General features: G+C 42.5%; 1 protein-coding gene across 8 annotated transcripts in view; it reads left to right on the top strand.

Moving 5' to 3' along the window:
- Positions 1-24,251, top strand: part of LOC123511891 (hemicentin-1-like) — an 867,319-nt gene that overhangs the window by 601,469 nt on the left and 241,599 nt on the right. Inside the window, exon 1 of one of the 8 annotated variants that reach the window (XM_045267955.1) lies at positions 786-1,357. The exons of 6 other annotated variants lie outside the window; for them this stretch is intronic. In XM_045267955.1, coding sequence (XP_045123890.1) covers positions 1,276-1,357 — 82 coding nt within the window. In that variant the 5' untranslated portion in view covers positions 786-1,275. Of the gene's footprint in view, positions 1-785; positions 1,358-24,251 lie in introns of those variants that run through there. One more of the 8 variants, XM_045267954.1, reaches the window with a different exon arrangement.

Below are 24,251 nucleotides of genomic sequence, written 5' to 3'. Positions count from 1 at the left end.
AAAGATGATATTGAGATGCTAGCGTCAGCGTGTGGCGTTCATGTCACAGCTGCTTGTCTACAAATATTAGTTACGTCTTTATACTAGTGCTTACATAAAACACTGCCTTGCCCTGCTACACCTGTGCACACTCATTTATTTGTCTCATTACCTGTGTTTCCAAGTGCACGTCTGAGTCAGTTGATGGTGCAGGGAAGAGTGTCGTAATTTAGAAAGCGTTGCATCACCACTTAAAGATGAGTATCAAACTATATATATATCTGATGCAAATGGTGTTGTGTGAGAGAGAGCGCTGCATCTCCCACCCAAAATCTGCAGGCATTGAACTCTCAACCGCCGCACCTTGTTGTCAGCCGCACACTTGGCAGCTGCTTGTGTTGCTCGTTGGTCACTAGTCCAGGGGTGCGCGGCTTCACAGGGCGTCAAGGCATTATTCACTTCACTTGAGCGCGGCGCCTTCAAGAGCACGATGACGGGACTGAGTTTGATAAATGATGCCTCGGGAGACTCACTTCTGCAGGTGCTCATGAAGGTTCCCCCAAGTGTCCTCCTGGTGGTGTTTTCAGAGCTCATGTCACCTTTACGTCACCTGCAGTAATCTTCACGTCCTCCTCCCTCTTCAGGACTAACTCAGCGCTCACGAATCTGTGCAAAGTATATCTTCATGTACACAACTATTTAAGGAGTATCGTTTTCCAAGGAGTGGAATGCCGCGCGTGTCGGTCACTCCCTTGCCTCACAACAGCTCTATTTCTCTTCTTTTTATACGACATCCGCTTCGCTCCGCAACGCCGCCGCGCCCGCCCACCCCAGACCCGGCGGGGGATGCGGCGCCAAGCTACTCCTGCGTGTGAGGCAGCCAGTCAGCCCTCAGCGGCCCTCCAGTCAACAGTGTGTGTGTATGGCAGCCTCACCTCGGGTCCTCCACGCGTCTGGTTGTTATTCCCGCTGTCAGCCGGAACGTGTTGCGTGAGGCGAGGAGGGAGCGCAGGACACTGCTCACCACCGCATGCCCCCACCTGGGACAGCGTGGGCAGCTTTCTTAAGAAGCCGGTAGAGGGCAGGACCCCCCGGCGTACCTGGATGGCAGTGGGCAACTCGTGGGTTTACCTCAGTGTGTGTCTAACAGTGAGACGAGGAGGGTGTGTCGCTCGCGCTCCGCCGCACCGTGAATGGGCTTGGAAGCGCGACCGGTGCCGCACTGTGGTTGCTGATAAACGCCCTCGGCTAGCGTGTGCATAGATGCAAATGAAGTGACAAGGAAATACAGTGATTATGATTGTGAAAGTGTTCGCCGTGTTGGTCGTGCTGGCCACGGCAGTGACGGCCTTTGAGCTAGATGACCAGCATGTAGGAGGTAAGGACAGATCGTGATAACGTTGCAGTTGTTGCGTGTGCGTGTGTGTCTATGTGTGTTTGTGTGTATGTGCGAATGTGGGGTGCCTGTGCTTCGTGGAGCGTCTTAACAAGTCACCGTCACGCTGCGGCCTCAAGGATACAAGTTACTGAGGCACGCACACACCATACATACAAGCTCACCAAAAACAAACAAACTGAAAATTACCTTCGCATCGCCAGCCTAACGAACTTTTTGATTAATGCCTCTGCGTTACTACAAGTTCACAGTCGAGCAAACCTTCGTGCCTCGTTATTAGCAGCTCGTGGCGTCCACCGCCTCGCACGCCACAGCCTCCGGCCACGCACGCCTCACGCCACATTCCCACTCATATTAAATTGCTGCGTTACAAGTTTTAGTCAAATGAACGATGCTTTCCGCGGGATATAATTCACTAGCCAGATAGAACCATCCCCTCTTCATTCTGAGGATAAATTATTGGGCCACTCATCACTGTTATGCTGCAACGCAACGCCACTGTTCCGACGCTGAGGACGGCGAACTGAGGGGCCGCTAAAAAGGAGACGAGAAGGCGGACGAACGCAGTGATTTATTGCCCTTTAAGTGAAAACAGGAGTGGACAGTGAGAGGACAGGCAGCGTGACGGATCCTTGTTATGAGTCTGTCTGTTTCTATCTTCATCACCAACTGATTAGCTGACGAACAGAAGAGAGAAACTGAGGAACGAATATGTGGGAGAAAAGAGAGTCAAACGCTCATGAGAAATAGAAGAGAGAGAGAAGTGGAGAACGAGGAAAAATAAGAAATGAAAGAGACGCAAATGAGGAATGCACATGATTTCAGTCACATAATGATTCTGAGCAGTGCCACATAAGCTCACTCTGCCATACTGGGTTAGTGCCAGCGTGGGTGAAAGTATCTGAACAATGCCTGCAGTGTTCAACTCATAAATTTAACCCGCTACTAAAACTACTACTGCTGCTGGAATTGAGCGATAAGTTACGATGCCACTCGTCGCGTGGGACATTCCTGCTCATGTATAGATTATCAGAATATCATGAAGGAAAGTATTGTATTTTCGCCGCCACTGGGTCATTGTACGTGCGGTCTATTCATTGTATTTGCATCATTCCTTCGGCTGCTCCTATCCATTTGTCATTCCTTCAGCTATGGACCACATGCCACTACAGTTCACACCAGTCATGCCATAATTTTCTCGTATCCTAGAAGTACCACACGCGGAAAAGAAAGTAAATAAAGAGTGCTCACATAGGAAACCAGACGAGGTGTTGGTACATTCGCATGCATAAAGACAACCTATTGACGTGAATAGAAATAAGTGAAATAAGATTCGAGGTATCATGAACTAAACTCATAACGATGGATGATACAAGTAATATGCATTATTTTTTTTATCCTGGTTTTATTATGGTGGTGAGATTATTAAAAGATGTAACATAAGTAAGAGTATGTGGTGTTGAATTATGTAAGTATTAATAATAGTTGAAGTAATGTTAACCCTTTCACTATGATGGCGCATTTCCATATTCACTCTGCTTACAAGTTGATGATTTTATACAGCTTCAGAAACTTGTATTGGGATTAAAATAGTGAAGACCGTGGCCATTAATCTTCTGCCCTCTATACACCCTTACTAATATCAATAAAATGGTCTTATGGTACACAAAACTCCTGGTAAAATTTATTACCAGTACTGAAGGGATTAATAAGAGAGTGAAGTGATGCAGACCTAAAGGATGACAAGCTAATAAAACATTGGTAACTAGATATTACTAAATGCAGTGTGGCAAGACAAATTTTTTTCTTTTACTAATAATACCACTGTGTTTTATCAGTGCTTGCTTAAGTCTGTCTCTCCACTCCATTACTCCTACTATCTCCTTTTTTAATCTTTCTATCTGCGCTTGCTAATTTATGGTCGTGATTTATGGTCGCGTTTATTTATGTTTATATTTTCCTCCTCTCTGTTCAGTGGTAGCAAGGAGTGTGGTTGAAGAAAATGCGACAGTTTTACCAATACTGGAGAGCTTATAGTAGCAGTGGTGGTGGTGGTGGTGGTGCGTTAGTAGCTGTAATAGGTGTCATAATTTTTGTGGTTGTAGTAGCAGCATTGGTGGTGGTGGTAATATGTTGAACCAGAAAGAATGTAGCTTTTAATTTACGTACTTTTATCATGTTTTTGTGGTTATAGCGTTAGCAATTTCTCTCTCTCTCTCTCTCTCTCTCTCTCTCTCTCTCTCTCTCTCTCTCTCTCTCTCTCTCTCTCTCTCTCTCTCTCTCTCTCTCATAGCATTAATACACCGACAGATTCCCACCGCCGTGTCGTGTATGGCTGGCGTCGTTAATCCCGGGTTATATAGTGGAGATTTTGGTGTCAAATTGTAGAGATTAGCGTGTGCGTGGCCTGTATTCACCTGGACCATTACCTGAGCGACGGGCGACGACTATACTGAAGGTGTCCATTGGTTGAATTCCCCACTTCTTATACGTCCCAGCTTACTTGATTTTGTTGATAATTTTCTGTGTTTTTTTTCTGGTATTTGTGGTGCGTTGGGGTATATTGTTTGTGTTCTGTTTGTCTTTTAAGTGGTCAACAGTTTGTCTTTTTCTATTTCCTGTCCACTTCCTCCTGCTCTTCTTCCTCCTTATTTTCTTTCTCCTCTTTTTTGTTTCCTCCTCCTCCTCTTCCTCTCTTTATCTTATCTCCTCATCCTTATTGCACATTCTTTAACAAAAACATCAATAACAACAACAACAACAACAACTACTACTACTACTACTACTACTACTACTACTACTACTACTACTACTACTACTACTACTACTACTACTACTACTACTACTACCACCCCCACCCTTCACAATCATTAACTTCGCTTCCACAACCACGAAAAAGCAAATAAATCAACCAAGGAACGCTTATGAAAGTAGAAATGGACCTGCAAACTCTACGTAAACATAATGAAAGAAACATTAGGGCAAGGAATACGTGAAGAAAGAAAGCACGATAGAAACTTAATGTATTTGTACCTGGAGTCTTGAGAGAGAGAGAGAGAGAGACAGAGAGACAGACAGAGAATATAATCCATTACGGTAATAGAAGAAAAGGGAAATAGGGAGGCGAGGGAATAGAGGAAGAGAAAGAAAGGGATGAAAGAAGAAAGAGGAAAAAAAGAGGATAGGAGGAGGATTTGTACGGTTAAGGATCTAATTTAAGGAAACAATGATGCCAAACGTTTTCTTTAAAGAGAGAGAGGGAGAGGAAGAGGGAGGATGAAAATGCTTTGTAGGGGTAATAATGAGAGAGAGAGAGAGAGAGAGAGAGAGAGAGAGAGAGAGACACGACGGAATGCAATAACAACACTGAAGAACAATAATTAGGAAAGAAGGGGAAGTAAGTTAGAGAGAGAGAGAGAGAGAGAGAGAGAGAGAGAGAGAGAGATAAACAACTATAAATTAAACAAAGAAGGGGAGAAGGGAAGAAGCGTTCAAGAAAAGACAAATTCGTGCAATGAAGGATGCATTAAGATGTTGGAAGAAGGGAGGAAGGAGAGAGAAGACGAATAAGAAGTTGAAGAAGAAGAGAAAGAGAGAGAGAGAGAGACAATGGAATACGAAAAGTCATTGATGTTGAGAAGGAAATGCGTCACCTTCTCCCTTCCATATGTGCATGAAAGAGGAATTAACCCCTTCAATACTGTGACACATATTTACCTTGAGATTTGTGTACGATTAGACCACTTTATTGACACTAGGAAGGGTCTGTGGAGGTCAGAAGATTAATGGTCACAGTCTTCACTATTTTAATACCCCACATAAGTTTCTGAAGCTGTATAAAACCACCAGATAGTAACCAGAATGAAGATGGAAACACGTCATGGTGATCAAGGGGTGTATGGAGTGAATCTGACCCTCAAGACAAAAAATATATGTTACTCCTCTTGATAGAAAGTTAAATACCAGAACGCGAAGAACAACACACAAAAATGATTCTAAGGTCAACATGTCAGTATTCATTCCCGCGCAATAGTTTAAAGTCAAATCCATCAGATACGTGGAAGAAAGGCCAAAAATAAAGGTTAGTTTTACATAAGCTCCCAACAACAACAATGGTAACAAAAATAACTTCTATACACATAAAGTTTCATACCAAAGTCAACTTGTTCCTCGCTTCCTGAATGCATAGAGTCAAGCAAGTAAACAGATTCCTTGTATAAATCACCCGCTGCTGCTGCTGTTGTGTGTGTGTGTGTGTGTGTGTGTGTGTGTGTGTGTGTGTGTGTGTGTGTTACGAGTGGAGGAAGGAGGAAGGGTATGGAGGAAGCGACCCACATACATTAGTGAAAACCTCCTCCTCCTCCTCCTCCTCCTCCTCCTCCTCCTCCTCCTCCTCCTCCTCCTCCTCCTCCTCCTCCTCCTCCTCCTCCTCCCCCCTACTCTCCTCTTTTCTTCATATTTTCTTCCTCCTTACTCCTCTTTATTTGCTCTATTTCCGCTCACCAAATTCTCTTTTCTTTCCCTCACCCTCTCTCTCTCTCTCTCTCTCTCTCTCTCTCTCTCTCTCTCTCTCTCTCTCTCTCTCTCTCTCTCTCTCTCTCTTGCTTCATTTGTTCGTTTCCTCCAGCCAACATCTTTTTTTTTTTTTTTTGCCAGAATATCCCTCCTTGTTTTTTTTTTTTCTTTTTTTCTATTCATGCTTCATTCATTCATTCTGTTCATTTCTTCTATACTTTCTTCCTTCTCTCCACCTCGTTTTACTCCTCTTTGTTTTTTTTCGTTTTTCCTCCTCCTCCTCCTCCTCCTCCTCCTCCTCTTATTCCTGCAGTACAGTCATCATATCACGTTTTCCTCTACAACTCTACTTCTCACCGTCTCCTGTACAACCTCTTAATACCAGAGACATGAGCTGCATCCTTCATAATTTCGCTAAATGGGTCTAATTGTGACGGAGTTCCTATGGCTTGCCCTCCTCAGCCCCGCCATCCGTCTCGCGGCCCCTCTGCTCTAAGGGGTGGGAATTAAGCAAGTCTCCCCCAACACTACCAGTTAAGGAAAACGGACGTTCCTCGCTTCATTTTCAGTAACATTGCTCGGAAATGTGTTTATTTTCTCAGACGTCTGCTGCTGCACCACTACCCACTGCCTTACCCGGCCTCCTCTGCCTCCTCCTCCTCCTCCTCCTCCTTCTTCTCCTCGTCTTATTCCTCCTTTCCTCCCTTCTTTTCCGCCGCCTCCACATCCTCTTATTCATCTTCCTCCTCCTACTGCGTTTTTTTTTTGTCTCCTCATGTTTCATTCTCCCTCCCTGTCTCCCTCATTCGTGTGTGTGTGTGTGTGTGTGTGTGTGTGTGTGTGTGTGTAGGGACTGTACATGAGGGAATTTCACCATTGTAACTTTTGTTTAATGATAATGAACACATTTCACTGTATAATCGCTGATAAAATACTGTAACACGTAGATTATATACCCAACTAGATATAATGCCTCATTTCTAACCTTGTCGAATGTCACTGGAAGCTAAAATCAATTAAAAAAAAAAATGAACTAGGAAAGTAAAAAAAAAAACCACAGTACACATCCACATGATAAAATAACAAGAGATAACAACATCAAGCACACGCGCATAAAACCTTCCCAAAAACTGAATAACTATAATGATACGAGATTTCCACAAAAGTTAACACCGCACTCTCGTTTTCTTTACAGTGCATTCATTCGAGTTGTTTATATAAGAAGAGGAAGTTGTGTCATGTTTACCTGTCTCTGTTGTCTGTACCTGACGGGTGTTTGCTGGAGTGTGTAGGGGCGGGCTGTGCGTGGCGGGGAGGGAGAAGGTGAAAGCGAGGTCTGCTAAAGGGAAGGGCGATGGAGAAAGGGAAAGACGTGCGGTGTGCGGATGAAAAAGGTCGACAAATATGTACATTTTTATAATTCCTACAGTGTGAGAGGATTGTATTTGTGTTGTAGAGTAGGAGGAGTACATAGGAGCAGTAGTTGCAGCAGTAAGGGCAATGTTAGTAGTAGTAGTAGCAGTGGTAGTAGTGTTAGGTTTCAGGACATCTATCCCTTATTTCTTGGCTAACTCTCTCGGAACTGCAAGAGAACTGGCAACCAAGTGGGCCTTTTATTTCGTTTTATGTTGCCCTTGGCCAGTTTTTCCTTTTAACACAAGAAAAAAAATATTAACAGCCATTACAGTGCGAGGAACGGAAGTGATAAAATGTAGCAATGGCAGGATATAGTGTAGGTGGGTGTTAGTAGTGGTAGCAGAAGTGGTAGTAGTGTTAGTCAGTGTTATCTCCTTACTCATATTAACAGCCATTACATTGCAAGGGGCGGAAGTGGTAAAATGTGGCAATAGGAGTGTAGTGTGGGTGGGTATGGCTGTCAAAACAAGTCGGCAGAGCTGGATGTGTTATTCAGAGCGCAGGATGTTTTGATTCCTTAAGAGACAAGGATAACGTCAACATAGTCCCAAACATCCAGATACGCCGTTCCTTGATGCGATTGTGTAACGAGCTGGCTGGGCGTAGGGCAGACTCATCCCAGACACGAGAAAGTAGAGAACAAGTTTAAGTTTTTTGTATACATATCGTTGTGTAAGCTTTTATTTTAGACGTACACAGAACAAAGCCCCAAAAATGTTATTCCTGTATTCCCCACAAGTTTCAAGCTTCGTTTAGCAGTGATGGTATTAGTAACAGAAATGGTGGTGGTGTTGGTAGTAGTAGTAGTAGTAGTAATAGTTGTTGTTGTTGTTGTTGTTGTTGTTGTTGTTAAGAAATGTACAATAGGAGAAGACAAAAAGATGGAGGAGGAGGAGGAGGAGGAAACAAGGAAGAGGAGAAAGAGAAGGAAGAGTAGGAAGATGTGGACGGGAGATAGAAAAGGCAAAGGACGAGTGATTGTTGTTGAATTGGTGTGTGAGAGGACTGGTGGTGCAGGACTGTTTTGGTGTCCTCAAGCTGGGGGAAGTAACAGTCCGGTTTGTGACGTCATTGAACACCCATGACATCACTATACTAAATTTTTAATGAATGCCAATATTCCTCAGGCATGATGTTCACATTCATTCTCCAGTCATACAGTTTAACCCCTTTAGTACCATGACACGTTTTCATATTCCTTTTCGTTACTATTTGGTGATTTTATACAGCTTCAGAAACTCATGTAAATATTAAAATAGTGAAGACTGTGGCCATTAATCTTCTGACCTACATGGATCCTTCCTAATGCCAATAAAATCACACCAAAACTCAGGTAAAAATGCATTCCAGTACTGAAGCGATTAAGGTCAAGAGTTGAGTTGTTGCTCAGCGTATCTGTTGACAAAAAGCTGTCCTGATAAACTCCAATTTTCTGGGATTTCATGTCGGCTTTTACGAAGAAAATGCTAATATCGTAAAATATTTCCTTGATTTTTCCACTGGTTATTCATTGAGCCCTTTGTTATCCATCTTCTTTTTTTTTTACGCAAGAAGGACACCTGCCAAGGGCAACAAAATATTAAAAAAAAAAGGGCCCACTGAAACAGCAAGATCCATGAAAGATTTTAAAGAAATTAGCCAAAAGATAGGGACAAAAGTCTTAAAAGAAGCCAAGTCTGCTCTCTCTATGGTTATTCATTCTGAAGACAATAACCTTCATATAGTTAAAAATGATTATTACTATGAATTATTCTTAATTAACCATTCCTAAAACAACAATTATTTTCAACCTAGTAGTAGTAGTAGTAGTAGTAGTAGTAGTGGTGGTAGTTATTCGTAGTAGGAATTTTTTTTTTAATGAACAGCATTAGCTTTACAGTTTTCAGATCACCAACTTAAAGGTTTATGGACTTTTTCCACATCCATGAACGTACATGCATACATACATATATAAATCCACACGTACACACGGACACTCACAAACATACTATAGGAATACGTACAAATAACCACTCGGTATAGATACATGATATTTATTTCCTGTTTTCTCTTTTTTTCCCTCTTTTTTACTGTTCGGATTATTTTTTTTATGGTATCATGTAAGGTATTTATGGGATGTAGAAGCCGTAGAGAGAGAGAGAGAGAGAGAGAGAGAGAGAGAGAGAGAGAGAGAGCAAAGAACAATACCTAATGAAAATCAGGTTGTCATGTTCTTTAGAATCTTGTTGTTATTCGTCTTTCTCTGTGTTTTGCTCACCACAAGACTCACTAAAAGAATTTCTAGGTTTCATTTTCTTTCCTTGTGTGCCAATTTGCATCGTAAGCTCACCCTCATGTTCATAGAGGCGAGAGTCAAGCATAGTACCTTCTTGTTCCACCTTTATGATCCAACTTATGGCTATGTTTTTTTGTACTTTTTTAAGAACTATTTTTTTTTCTTTTCTTAACCATATTTTCTCGTTAGACCTCCATATTATATCACTTCTCCATTAATAATCCATATTTTCGTTTCTAATACTGTCTTATTGCTCATCCATCAACTCCATCTGACATCAATGGCAGTTATTCTCTGCCGTACATGGTTTTTTCTTCCTTTCAACTTCCTGTCACATAACTTTCCCTTGGATGATCCTCCTTTTATCTTTTCTAGAACACGTCCTATATTTTCTTTTCTCTTTTACTATATATCCTCCTAACTAAGCTTTTCCTTTCCTTTCCTTCATTACTCACTGTATTTTAACTTTTTTTCTCTCTCTTTTCCTACATTACGTTCCATATTTTCTTTCCTTTCCTACACTTTCTCCTAACTAAACATTTTCCTTATATTTCCTACATTCCACCCATATATTCCTTCCCTTCCCTGCACACCATTCATTTCCACCCCCTCCTGTGTCTCTCCACCACTCCAAGACGTCTCCTCCTTGAACCAGCCTTAAATATAGCTCTGTATCTTTGCCTCTAAGTTCTCAAGAGCTGACTGACGGAGGCCGCTGCGGAGGTCTCGGCTTCCCACACTCCTTCACCTGCTTGACTGGCTATTATTGGGCGTGTTAAGCTGATAATGAAGGGCTGTACTGAGCGAGGGGCGCACCATAGGAACCTGGGTTATGAGAGTTTACGAAGGATAAAACTGCTGGTAAAGAGAGCATAACTTTTTAATGAAGCTGGTTAGGTAGGATGGAATTAACTTGTTTCACGGGCGCAGGAGGACGTTGACGAGGCGGCGAGCGAGGACAGGACGTGTCTTTGGCCCCACTTGAAGTGTTACTGCCGCGGATCAGGCGCTGCTGTGTGTGTGTGCGTGTGTCTAGAGCGAGGGAAAATCTTGCGTCTGGGATTTCGTCTTGTTGTTGGAAGATGGTGAAGGAAGCGCGGCCAGGTGTTGTAATGAGTGTTGTGTGAGGCAATAGAGTGTTGCATGGTGTATTCTTTCCATTTATACAGCATAAGAAAGTGTTGCAAGTAAAAGCATATTCATGTAAAAAGAAATAACTGATGGGTGGTGTGTAATGCAATACAGTGTTGTATGGTGTACTCTTTCCATTCATACAGTATAAAAAAGTGTTGCATGTGAGGTATATTTATGCCAAAAAAGTTGCCATATTTTGCAGCAAAATAAACTGATGGGTGTTGTGTGATGCAATGGTATACTCTTTCCATTCATACAGTACAAGAAAGTGTTGCAAGTAAGATATATAAATAAAAAAAAAGGTCCCTTATGTTGGTGGAAGGTCACTGCTGGGTGTTGTGAGAGGTAATGGAGTGTGCAGTGTTGTTTTCTTTCTATTTATACAATTAATGTAATACAAATAGAATGTCATGCCAGAAATAGCCTCGTATTGCTGGCAAGTCTTGAATCATGCTGGTGAATGTTGAAGGAAAGGGTGTTCAGAATGCCAAGCTCCTTCTCACTCTGCCGTATAAGAATGTGCTCAAAAAGTGTCGAATATAATGACTGAATGAAAAAGATGTCTTACCGTGTTTAATAACAAAATATGCAGCATCACACTTCCGGTAGAATATCAAAGTATTTAAAGTGACCAAGGGAGATATTTAAACTCCCCACAAAATCTATACTCTTTAAAATTTACGTGTGTCAAAAAACTAAAATTGTAAATACGAGCAAAAAAGAAAAAGAAAAAAAACTTGCATCCCTTCGTGTGACTTTGTATTATATGAAAACTACCAAGCGTCCTCCATCCTCCTCTTCCTTCTCCTCCTCCTCCTCCTCTTCCTCTCCCCCCCCACTCACACAGCATTGCTTCAGGCTCTAACACCCCCTTCTCCCTCTTACCCTTGATAAGAGGAGATGAGAGTGGGAGGAGGAAGAGCAAGGAGAAAGAAAACGTGAGGCTGCTGAAACGAAGTATGGGGAACAGGACGAAGAACAGGAGGAGGAGGAAAAGGAGAAGGAGGAAAAAGAAGAAGAAAAAGAAGAAGAAGAGGTGGTAGATGGCAAGAAGAAGGTAGGAGGGCGGTGTTTGGAGATAAGAAAAGAGATACGTGGCGGAGATGAGAGGGAGGAAGAAGACGAGGAGGAGGAGGAAGAGGAGGAGGAGGGGTGGAGTAAAGTCTGGAAGGTAAGAAGATAGTCGAACAGGGTGTGGGAAAACTAAAGGACGGGAGAGAGGAGGAGGAGTAGTAGCATCAGTAGTAGTAGTAGGAGGAGGAGGAGGAGGAGGAGGAGGAGGAGGAGGGGAGGATAAAGGATGGGAGAGAGGGAACACTTACCTGGGAAAGAGGAAAGGGGGAAAGGTGTGGGAGGAGGGGTCGGGGAAAGGGTTTAAGGGGGTGGGGGCGCAGGTGTGGGGGAAGTCTCATCTGGACACACCTGCTTGCCGCTGCCACAATGGGACGCTGTCATCAGAGCGGAACTTCGGGCGTCGTCTACGGAACGCCCTCCCTTGAACGACGCAGAGAGAGAGAGAGAGAGAGAGAGAGAGAGAGAGAGATTGTGTATGTTTGTGTGTTCCTTCCTTGTTTTCATATTCTTCTCATTTTCATTTTTGTATCTTTGTATGATTGTCTATCAGCAGAGAGAGAGAGAGAGAGAGAGAGAGAGAGAGAGAGAGAGAGTTCCTAGCTTTCATATTCCTTCCTGTTTCTCTATTTTTGTTTTGCTGTCTCTCTATATCAGTAGAGAGAGAGAGAGAGAGAGAGAGAGTCACACGGAATCTGATATGAATGAAGAGTAGATAGAAAGATACATGAAGTGAGAGAGAGATTGACAAATAGACAGTAGGAAAAAAAAGAAATAGATTAATAGAAAGGAAAGAAATGGAAAGCAATATATGAATCTCTCTCTCTCTCTCTCTCTCTCTCTCTCTCTCTCTCTCTCTCTCTCTCTCTCTCTCTCTCTCTCTGACAAAGACGGAGCTCCACCTGTATTTTTTTTCTTTATTTCTTATTATATTATGTCTTTTATCACCACCTTCGTTATGCCTCACCTGCGATACGCCATTGTTTTCACGTCCTCCTCCTCCTCCTCCTCCTCCTCCTCCTCCTCCTCCTCCTCCTCCTCCTCCTCCTCCTCCTTCTCCTATTACTCTTCACGTCACCTGCTCCCTCCTCTCTCTCTCTCTCTCTCTCTCTCTCTCTCTCTCTCTCTCTCTCTCTCTCTCTCTCTCTCTCTCTCTCTCTCTCTCTCTCTCTCTCTCTCATCAACAAAGGCTTCTGGTTTTAATCGAAAAATATATCCCATTAGTAAACAAGGACAGGCAGACAGAGAGAGAGAGAGAGAGAGAGAGATCAGTAGTATTCTGAAGTTGCAAAAATCTGCGCACACGAAAAATTGGTATATATATATTTTTTTTATCTCTTGAAATTTACTGTTTTTCACACACTTACGTAACCACTATCCTCCTCCTCCTCCTCCTCCTCCTCCTCCTCCTCCTCCTCCTCCTCCTCCTCCTCCTCCACGCCTTCCCCTCCACACCACCTGTCTTCTTCCTTCAGGTAAACGTCACTCAAAAGAAACATGTTTATTTCTAAGGATGTCTTGTAGGAGCTCAGAGGATTACGTAAGAAGGATGATAGAAGACTGATGGCTGAGAGAGAGAGAGAGAGAGAGAGAGAGAGAGAGAGAGAGAGAGAGAGAGAGAGAGAGAGAGAGAGAGAGAGAGAGAGAGAGAGAGAGACCTGCACTTCTTCTTTGTGCCATTTTTCGTTTAACTCTCTGGGTGTCAAGACGATACTTTCAGCGCCACCATAAAAACAGAAAACGTTTTTGTGGCAGAAACGTTTCCGCTCGCCACTGAATCTTCCTCCTTGCGTGTTATTTGATCCTGCTCTTACTTGTTTTTATTATGTTTTTTTTTTTTTTTTTTTTTTTGCCTTTTCCGTGATTTCTCTTAACATTTCACGGAGTTTATAGACGCGTGCATCATCTCATACTTTATATAAGAGATGTGCTAAATGGAGATAGACGGAAAAAAACAGACATAAGTGGCATTATTTCTGTCTCTCATGGAGTTTTAGTTAGTATTTCGTCATATTTTAGAAGACTAGATACTTGCTGATTTAAGAGTGGCAGACATACAGGAACAAGTGCAAGTAGAAAGAAATAGAAATAAGTGGTAAAAATTTTGGCAATCAGGAAGAGAAAAAGTAAACAGCCAGACAGATAGAAATAACAAGACAAAATATGAAGCTTGAAGGCAGATGAGGGAAGCAAGACACTTAGAAATGACCTTAAAATATATACGAGTAGACACGAGACAAATCAATATAGACTGATTGCACGTGTATAGAAAAATGAATATAAAAAAACGAATAGAAACATATACATAAAAGATGGAAATTAGTGGAAGAATGACAGAGAGATCAACAGAGACATGTTATAAAAACTACAAAAAGGAACAGGAATAAGCATAGAGAGATAGAAAGACAAGCACTTAAAAAAGAACAAAGAGAACAACAGGTATTATGAAAACTACAAAACGGAAACAGGAACAGAGAGAGAGAGAGAGAGAGAGAGACAGACAGACAGACAGAAAGAGAGAGACGAACACAAAGAAAAAGAACTAACGATGGGAACAACAGAGAGTTATTATGAAACCCACGAAAAAATGTATCAAGAACAGACACAGAGAAACAGAGACAAATAAACACAACCACAAATAAATAACACAAAAAAAAAAAAAAAAAAAAAAAAACGAAAGATTCTTAAACACAATCAGAGAAACACACAAGAACACAGAACAAGAAGCAGAGACGGAAAAAAGGAAACCAAGTAGACGGTAGATGGATTGAAATTGACTTGTTGACACCAATTATCAGGATATTCCCGTTTTCTTTTTTTTTTTTTTTTTTTTTTTTCCTCCCCTCTGGCGGACCAGCGGAGCCTCAGTTGATGGGGCTCACACACGGCATTAGGAGGTACTACTGTTGGGATTGTCCTCCATTAGGGGAGTATAAAGTTAGGGCTTCCACCACATGGCCAGAGAGAGAGAGAGAGAGAGAGAGAGAGAGAGAGAGAGGCAGACAGAATACTTATAAAGATGAGAACATTAGATATAAAAGAAGATATGGCTGAAATATTTTATAAAGATGAGAAAAGCTTGCACAGAGAGAGAGAGAGAGAGAGAGAGAGAGAGAGAGAGAGAGAGAGAGAGAGAGTGCCAAGTGAAAAAGGAGGTAAAAAATAAAGTGAAAAGTGCAAAAGAAAAAAAAAACAAGAGTCTATAAAAGGTGAAGGAGCAGGTAATGAGAGAGAGAGAGAGAGAGAGAGAGAGAGAGTAATAAAATAATCTCAAGTTTCTGCCTGTCTGACAAAATCTTTTCACACACACACACACACACACACACACACACACACACACACACACACACACACACACACACACACACACACACACACACTCTCTCTCTCTCTCTCTCTCTCTCTCTCTCTCTCTCTCTCTCTCTCTCTCTCTCTCTCTCTCTCTCTCTCCTCTCACTGCTCTCTTACCCGTCTGTTTCCCCTCTCCCTTTCTCTCTATCCTTCTCTCTTCATGCCTTGTTCCCTCTCACCCTCTCTTTCCCTCACCTGGCTCTCTCTCACCTGCCTCCTCCACCACCTGTCTCCCCCTCTCACTTCTTCCCTCCCCTCTCTCACTCTCTCCCTTTCTCTCCCTCCAGTGGTTAAGCAAATACGAACCAGTTTACCTTTTTTTTCTCTTTTCTCTATTTATTTCTTTCGTTATTAGCTAAGGTTATCATTTTTATCATCTTTCTTTCTCCTGGCGTGACTCGGGGTCGTAGGAGAGAGGCCAATATTCTCTCTCTCTCTCTCTCTCTCTCTCTCTCTCTCTCTCTCTCTCTCTCTCTCTCTCTCTCTCTCTCTCTCTCTCTCTCTCTCTTAATTAATTTCTCTTGTTTTTAAGCCTTTCCGTTTGTCTTTGTTTGTAACCGCCATAGGAAAGGTAAGACCATTGTACATAAGTATAATAATCATTATAGAAATCTGATGCAATCTTTCGTAATGTGGTGCAACATGTGTAAATGCTGACCTTGTCTTTTCCTTTAAACAGGGGTTCCAGTGCTTCTCTATTTCATAAAACTAACTAGTACTTTGTTGCATTCATGATTGACTCAGATAACTAAACCAATTAATGTAATCACTATAGGTAGGATGCATTTTATATAGGTATCACTACCAGTGAGAAATAAAGGTAATGCACGACACAATACACCCAGTGGACATTTCCCCCGTCACATGACCGACGCCCTTGTGTCAGCATCTTGGAGGCTGGGCGCGGTGGGCGCCGGCGACCGCGGCAAAAAGGAAGATAACCGGCGACTGGGAAGTGCGGGGTGTGTCAAGTGTGTGTGCGTCTAACCTGTGTGCTGCGGGAACTTAGTGACTCTGTGAACTCGTGACATTACAAACATTTTCCCGAGTTTAAAACACGTTTCAGTATGTGTTTTTGTACGTGGCGTGTGGACAGCACTTGTAAATTTGTACATAATATACTAACTTTTATATACTGAGTTTTCCTTGTACACCTGGGTTGTTAAGAAACACTAAAACTACCAGTGAAACCGCTCGGCTGGACAATAAATAAAAACAATAAACTTAAAACTTTATGTGGGCCTACAGAATCTACAGTTGGCCTGCTAATCAAAGTTAAGCTTCATACAACCAAAAGCGCTTAACATGTTTCTCTCTCTCTCTCTCTCTCTCTCTCTCTCTCTCTCTCTCTCTCTCTCTCTCTCTCTCTCTCTCTCTCTCTCTCTCTCTCTTTTAAACTCATCCTTCTTTCTCTTCCTCCTTCCACTTCATACAATCTCACCAATTCCCCCTTTCGTTTCCACCTCCCATCATCTTCTCTTATCCTCTGCTCCTATTTTCTCTTTTTCTCCTCTCCTCCTTCTCTTCTTCTCCTCCCTGGGTGCGTCAGAAGGCCTCGTAAACCTTCGAAAGCTGTTTGAAGAATCTCTTTTATAGGTCGAGCTCTTCTTCTGCAAATTTGCTTCATCAGGAAAGATTACTGTGTTTCATGGTTATCATCAGTGCGGGTGTTGTGTTGTGTTGGCAGGATGAGACAGAGAGAGAAAGGGAGAGGGAGAGAGAGGGGAAGAGGGAGAGAGAGATGTTTACTACGTGGTCATGAGATCGTGAATGAAATGTAATATAAGGAATCTGGTTTTAATGGGTTTGTTTTTATTGTTAGTGTTCTTCTTATTGTTGTTATTCTTAGTAGTAGTAGTAGTAGTAGTAGTAGTAGTAGTAGTAGTAAAAGTAGTAGTAGTATAGACTGTCTACTCTAAAATGGCTCCATTAGTGCGTTGGTCAACAGAAAACAAGTATTATTCACATCAAATCAATTACTTTATCAATAAGCTACAATATGTTTTAAATCAAGAGCCATTTTAGAGAAGACAGACTATAGTAGTAGTAGTAGTAGTAGTAGTAGTAGTAGTAGTAGTGGTGGTGGTGGTGAAGCAAAAACAACGTCGATAACAAGGAAGTGAGTAACGATTGTCGAGAATCTGATATTGCTAAGTGAAAATTGTGTAAATGGGTGATTTTTTTCATATTTTCCAATTTTTCTATTCATTTATCCTTTTAGTGAAGTTGATTTTAGTTATCAGCTTTTACTTACTCCTTGTTGTTGTATTCTATCAATGCTTGCTTATATTTTTTGCTTATTTTCGTAACTGTCAGAAATACGAGAGCTTGAATAGGGAAGAGTGTGAGAGAGAGGAGCGGGAATCATACGTATAGAAGAAGGAAGAAGAGAATTAGGAGGAGGAGGAAGAAGAGAATGTAATAACGAATAGTGTACATGCATAACGAATTGTAATGGTGGATATATATGAAGGCTAGCATTTTTTCTATATGTTTTTTTTTATGCTATTTTGTGTCAAATTACTACATTTTTGCTTCTTGGTCTTTTTTTTCATTTACCAGTTCTCGTCTTGGGAATAATGAGAGAGAGAGAGAGAGAGAGAGTCGATAATAAGCTATTTCACTTTAGTTTTTCCTTTTCTATTTATTTGACATTTTCTTTGTAGCGAGCCTTTGATTTTTATTATTATTATTATACTACAGCGTTGTGATATTGTATTCGCTTCGTTCAATGAGCTCACCTGGATTTCATCACGCCGCTGTTAGGAGTAACTTAAGCTTCAGCTAATCAATATAACACACACTCTCTCTCTCTCTCTCACTGAATCACAGGCATCCCGTAAGTTAGAGTCAGCAAAGCGCTTTGTACGTTGAGCTAATGCTTTGAGAGAGAGAGAGAGAGAGAGAGAGAGAGAGAGAGAGAGACGAGATTGCAGGAAGGAGAAAGAAGTGAACGGGAACTGAGTATGAAGGAAGAGGGGTGTGGTTGTTTAGGAAACACAGAGAGAGAGAGAGAGAGAGAGAGAGAGAGAGAGAGAGAGAGAGAGAGAGAGAGAGCATTCAGGAGAGCATCAGGACCAGGACAATGCCAAGGATTCATGTTTAACTCCTCTCACAACTCTCCCTTTCCTCCTCCTCCTCCTCCTCCTCCTCCTCCTCCTCCTCCTCCTCCTCCTCCTCCTCCTCACAGTCGTCCTCCTCGTCCCTGACTAACATCCAACCTCTATTCACCCTCCTCTCCCTCTCTCCCTCCTCAGCCAGCCATGACCTGGAGGCAGCAGGTGCAACACGCGCCACCCAATCACAGGCGCCGGCTCCCTCCCGCCTAACCTTCCCACCTGCAGTTACCGATTACCATTCGAGTCACCACAAGGACTCTACTTACTCTTCATCCCACAAATAGGATTACGTTTTTTTTTTTTTGTATGTGCTTGTGTGTGTGTGTGTGTGTGTGTGTGTGTGTGTGTGTGTGTGTGTGTGTGTGTGTGTGTGTGTGTGTGTGTGTTTTCATGCTTATCTCTCGTGTTATCTTGTTATTTGGGGTGTTGTGTGTAAGTACGCTGGTTTGTTTTTCATGTATTTGTTGTTTGTCATCATGTGGGCTTTCTTCGTCTCCTATATAAGATTGTGTATTTATTTTTTATATATTTACTTTCTGTCTGTTTCTGTGTTCATGTGTGTAATCGTATTTCAATCCTCTTTTCATTATTTTTGTCAGGCTTGTATTCTGAAATGCTTTTGTCTCTCACCATCACTACTTTCCAAAGGCTCTACTCTCTCTCTCTCTCTCTCTCTCTCTCTCTCTCTCTCTCTCTCTCTCTCTCTCTCTCTCTCTCTCTCTCTCTCTCTCGTGGAAGTACTCGAATCTACCGCACTATTTACTTGGTTTACCACGCTCGAGAAGACAACATTTCCAGCGTGACTTTGTTTTGTTAGTTTATGGTTTGGCGAGTAAGAAGTACGGAGGGATTCAGACCAAGAGTGGCGGGAAGCGTAGGCGTTAAGCGATAAGATGTCCGGGAAGAAGAGAGATGGGAAGATATTCAAGGGCAGGAAATTACCGGAACAGCTGGGAAGATGTGTAAATAGGAGTAAATGTGAGAAAAAGTGAGAAAAAAGGGAAGGAAAGAAGGTGGAGCTGTAGAAAATAAGGATAGATGATACATGATGGAAAATGTGAAGGAAACACTAAAGGAAAGTTGTTTTTTGTGGTGATTTTGATAGTACTGCCTGAAAAAAAATTACGTGAAAAGGAAATGTATGCCGTTGAGAGAGTAATAATATAAGAGATTAATAAAAAGTAAAAGTAGAAAAAAATGCACAAAGAGAGAGAGAAAGAAGTGAAATATAGGAAAAAGAAAAGTAAGTAAAGAAAGTGATGATATAAGAGAAAAAATAAATAAAAACTAAAACCAGAAAAACAGAAAAAAAAAAGAAAAATTAAACAATGTAAAAAGTTTGCAAAAAAATCTAAATAAAAGATAAAGAAGGCAGAAAATAAAGCAAGAAAAATCAGAGAAGGGAGGAGAGACAAGACTAACGTAAAGACATCTAAGGGAAGAGATTAGATTCCTTGTTGACCCTCGGGTGAAGCAGCTGCTGATCCTGGGAGTGGAGGCGGGGGGGGAGGGGGGAGGCGGGGCACAATACTCACCCTTCCTTGTCTTAATGTTGACCAAACACTACAGAAAAAAAAAACACACACACACACACACACAGGCCCTCCATCCACTTCCTCTCCTTTAACCCTTCACATGCCGCCTTAACCCTTTCAGTACCGTGACACGTTGCCATATTCATTCTGGTTACTATTTGGTGATTTTATACAGCTTCAGAAACTCATGTGGGGATTAAATTAGTAAAGACTGGCCATTACTCTTCCGACCTCCATAGAGCCTCCTTAATGTAAATAAAACGGTCTAATCACAAACAAATCTCAAGGTAAAAAAAATGTGTCCCAGTATTGAAGGAGTTAAACACCCCCACCTTTCTGCTTCCTACGCATCCTATCTCCCCCTCAATCAAGCCCCCCCCTAACACGCGCCAGTCGTCCTGTGTGGCTTGGGGGTGTGGGGGGGGTGGGAAGGATTGTGATGAGGTGCTCTGTTCTCCACCACCACCTGCCTCTCTCTGTGTCTTGTGTTTGCGTCTCCTTCTCCTCTTTCCTCCTCCTCCTCCTCCTCCTCCTCCTCCTCCTCCTCCTCCTCCTCCTCCTCCTCCTCACTGTCCTCCTCCTCATATTGCACAAAACCTATTCACCTTCCTATATTTTTACTTTAAAATTTAGTAACTTTATAGCTTAATGATGAATTTTTTTTTTACGTACAGACTCTTACTACTACTACTACTATTACTATTACTACTACTACTACTACTAATAATAATAATAATAATAATAATAATAATAATAATAATAATATTGATAATAATAATGATAATACAAATAAGAAAAAATAAGAGTGAGAAATACTAGTAGTAGTAGTAGTAGTAGTAGTAGTAGCAGTAGCAGTATTATTAGTAGTTATTATTAGTAGTAGACCTAGTCGTAGTAGTAGTAGTAGTAGTAGTAGTAGTAGTAGTAGTAGTAGTAGTAGTAGTAGTAGTAGTAGTAGTAGTAGTAGTAGTAGTAGTGGAAAAAAACAAAAGCATGAACTGCATGGAGAATCAGTAGTAATGGCAATAAGAGAGAGAGAGAGAGAGAGAGAGAGATGGAGGAGGGGGACAACATGGCATTAGCAGCAGTAGTCATAGTTAGCAGTCGGGCAGAGTAAACCCAGCGAGAGTTTGAGTTAGCGTTGAGGAGGCGCATAAAGGCAAGTGTTGGCAGGCCCGCATTCCACGAAACAGCTTGACATAACCGAGTCTGGAGTACACGCTACACTTACAACGGCAGCGTGGTGAGTGGGGACGGCGAGCACTCCTCCTGCTGCACTACAGAGAGAGAGAGAGAGAGAGAGTGAGTTTTTAAGATTCGCATGCATGATTTTAAGACTTTACCAGATCGTTCTCTCTCTCTCTCTCTCTCTCTCTCTCTCTCTCTCTCTCTCTCTCTCTCTCTCTCTCTCTCTCTCTCTCTCTCTCTCTCTCTCTCTCTCTCTCCACTGGAGAGAGAGAGACTGAGTTTAAGATTCGCATGCATGATTATATGACTTTACCAAATCTCTCTCTCTCTCTCTCTCTCTCTCTCTCTCTCTCTCTCTCTCTCTCTCTCTCTCTCTCTCTCTCTCTCTCTCTCTCTCTCTCTCTTCTAGTCCTACATAAAAAAAAGCACCGTAAGATTCCCACCTGCCTTTCAAACCATTATATTCCACGACATTTATTTTTCTTTTTTTTTTTTTTTTTCTCAAGGTGTTTCGTCCCAAGACATTCGTGTCCAGATAGTGTATTCCCACCTGCGTTGCCTTGGCCCAAACTCCATCTTCTCTTGCACCTGCTCTCCTCTGTTCTCCCTTTCCCTTATACCTCCACTGTTACCGCCTCACCTCTCCCTCCTTTTCCTCCTCCGACTTCTCCTAGCTGTCCTCCCTCATCGTCACAGCCACCTGCCTCCTCCTCCTCCTTCTTCTTCTTCTTCCTCCTCCTCCTCCTCACCACCTGCCTGTCTTCCGTCCCTTCTGATTGCTTCCTTAAGTCACTTTCTCTTGTTTCGTCTCGTCTTTTATTTTTTTTTTTTTCCAGCCGATCATTAACCTTTATTTCGTTCCTCTCACCTGCTCTCCTTATCACCTGTCCATATAATTAACCCTTCTTCCCATGCCTCTACCTCTCCCCGTCATCATCCCTCCTCCTCCTCCTCCTCCCTCCTCCTCCAGCAGGTGTCCACAGGAAGAAGGGAGAGGGCCTTGGAGCGAGAAGGGAGAGGGAGTGAGAGGGAGGGAGAACTGGAAGAAAAAAAAATATTTACCTTTTTCCCATTGTTTACTTTCTGCACTACCGATTCCTTGCACTTCTCTCTCTCTCTCTCTCTCTCTCTCTCTCTCTCTCTCTCTCTCTCTCTCTCTCTCTCTCTCTCTCTCTCTCTCTCTCTCTCTCTCTCTCTCTCTCTCTCTCTCTCTTCTGTCTTTTCTCTCCTTTCCTGTCCCCTCCTCTTGTCTTTCTTTGTCCTGCTGACTTCATGGTTCCTCTCTTTTTGCTCTCTTTACCCTCTCGTTTTCCCCTCCCGTCAGGTTTCCCCTCAGCGTCGACCCTCTCGCTTCACGTGGTGTTGACGGAGTGACTGAAGCGTGACGTGAACCCTTTTGTCTCGCGTCCATCGACATCGCACGCCGCCCTCTGTTTAGCCACGTGCCCTTCCCGCTCTTCCCGCCCCTTCTCGCTCTTCTCGGCCCTTCCTCCTGCCCGTCAGCGTGTACGAAGCGTGTCCTTTTGCGTAAGAGTCCCGATGTCTTGACTTGGCGCGTTGTTTTTTGAGTTTTAACAGAAAACGTGATGATTAATAATGTTCCTCTCCCTCGCCTCTTTCTCGTCCTCTTCCTCCTGCGTACTTCTCTCCAGTTCCCTAGTTCATCTCCCATGCTAATTTCCTTCCTCTTCTTCCTCCTCCTGTCGACCTACGTTTTCTGTTTCTCTCGCTCGCTCGCTTTCTCGCCTGGTCTTCGTTTTCCATTCCTGAGTAATTGTCATAAGAATCTTTCCCGGAGGTGTAATTATTTTCAAGTGTTGTGTTGTGTTGCTGCTGTTGAGTTGAATTGCTGAGTGTTTTTAATTGTGCTGGAAAGAAGGTGTTTGCTTAGTTATGAAGTCTTGAGAGAGAGAGAGAGAGAGAGAAAACAGTATACATTTCCTGAGGTTAACTGAAGCGAAGTAGTTTCCCACGGTAGAGAGAGAGAGAGAGAGAGAGAGAGAGAGTTTCCTCCCTCCTTCCTCCCTTCCTCTCGGTTCTTCCGCCGGATGTCCCAAGACTCACCTGTCCTTATCGGATGCGAACCCTCATTACCTTCTCTCTCTCTCTCTCTCTCTCTCTCTCTCTCTCTCTCTCTCTCTCTCTCTCTCTCTCTCTCTCTCTTCCCTAGCCGTGACATATTCTAATGCAGTTTCAATACTAACATTAATATGAAACTCAATAACAATGAATTTTAAAAGTATTGACAGATACACACACACACACACACACACACACACACACACACACACACACACACACACACACACACACACACACACACACACACACACACACACAAGCAATAAGACTAAGTTTACCTTCTATTTTCATATTTTAATGCAATCTTCTTAACAACTAAGCATAATATTTTTTTCATCACCTGGCCATTAAAAATAAGGATAAAATTAATCCTCTTGTGTCGGATGGCTAAAATTAAACATAGGAGGAAATGAATCAGAAATTACTAACATTTAATACTCCTAAGTCGAAACCAGGTGGAGAAAAGACCAACGAAGACAAAAATAATAAAAGCACAACAAAATCTTAACTTGTCTACCATTCCATTCTCTTTCTGCTAATGTGTATGTATGTGTATGTATCCACGTGTGTCTCCTGGCGGTGGTAGGTGCTCCGGCGGTCAAAGGTGAGGCAGGTATTAGTCACAGGTAAAGGTGATTGTTGCTAGGTGATCCCCAGGTGTAAAAACAGCCAGGTGAAGTCCTGAGGGGGGTGTTGTGTAATTATCTAACCTGTTCCTTCTCTCTCTGAATGTTACTGGACTGGGAAGAAAATTGATTAGTAATATGATACGCAAGAGAGAGAGAGAGAGAGAGAGAGAGAGAGAGAGAGAAAAAAATGGCAGGCAGAAGGGAAAACTCAAACGACAAAAATAGAGAAATGTTGATGAAAATATAAGTAAAAGAAAAAATGAGGAAGGGGAAATGAGGGGAACACAGACAGAGAGAGAGAGAGAGAGAGAGAGAGAGAGAGAGAGAGAGAGAGAGGAAGGGAGGGGGCCACGTGGCGGACACATATATAACATAGGGAAGGCCTCGCTTGCACCTGCCAAACCTTTGCCCTTCACCACCACCACCACCACCACCACCTGTATCACCTGCTCGTGGCCAATACAGCTGCTATTTTTTCCCCCCCGCCATTATTCCCAGACTATATTCCCACGAGTAGATGGTTGTCATGTGGCCTCTGCACACACACACACACACACACAC

Source organism: Portunus trituberculatus, chromosome 32 (genome assembly GCF_017591435.1).
Source record: "Portunus trituberculatus isolate SZX2019 chromosome 32, ASM1759143v1, whole genome shotgun sequence".
Lineage (NCBI taxonomy): Eukaryota > Metazoa > Arthropoda > Malacostraca > Decapoda > Portunidae > Portunus > Portunus trituberculatus.
The sequence above is the reverse complement of the archived record's forward strand: the minus strand, read 5'-3'. Positions and strand labels throughout refer to the sequence as shown.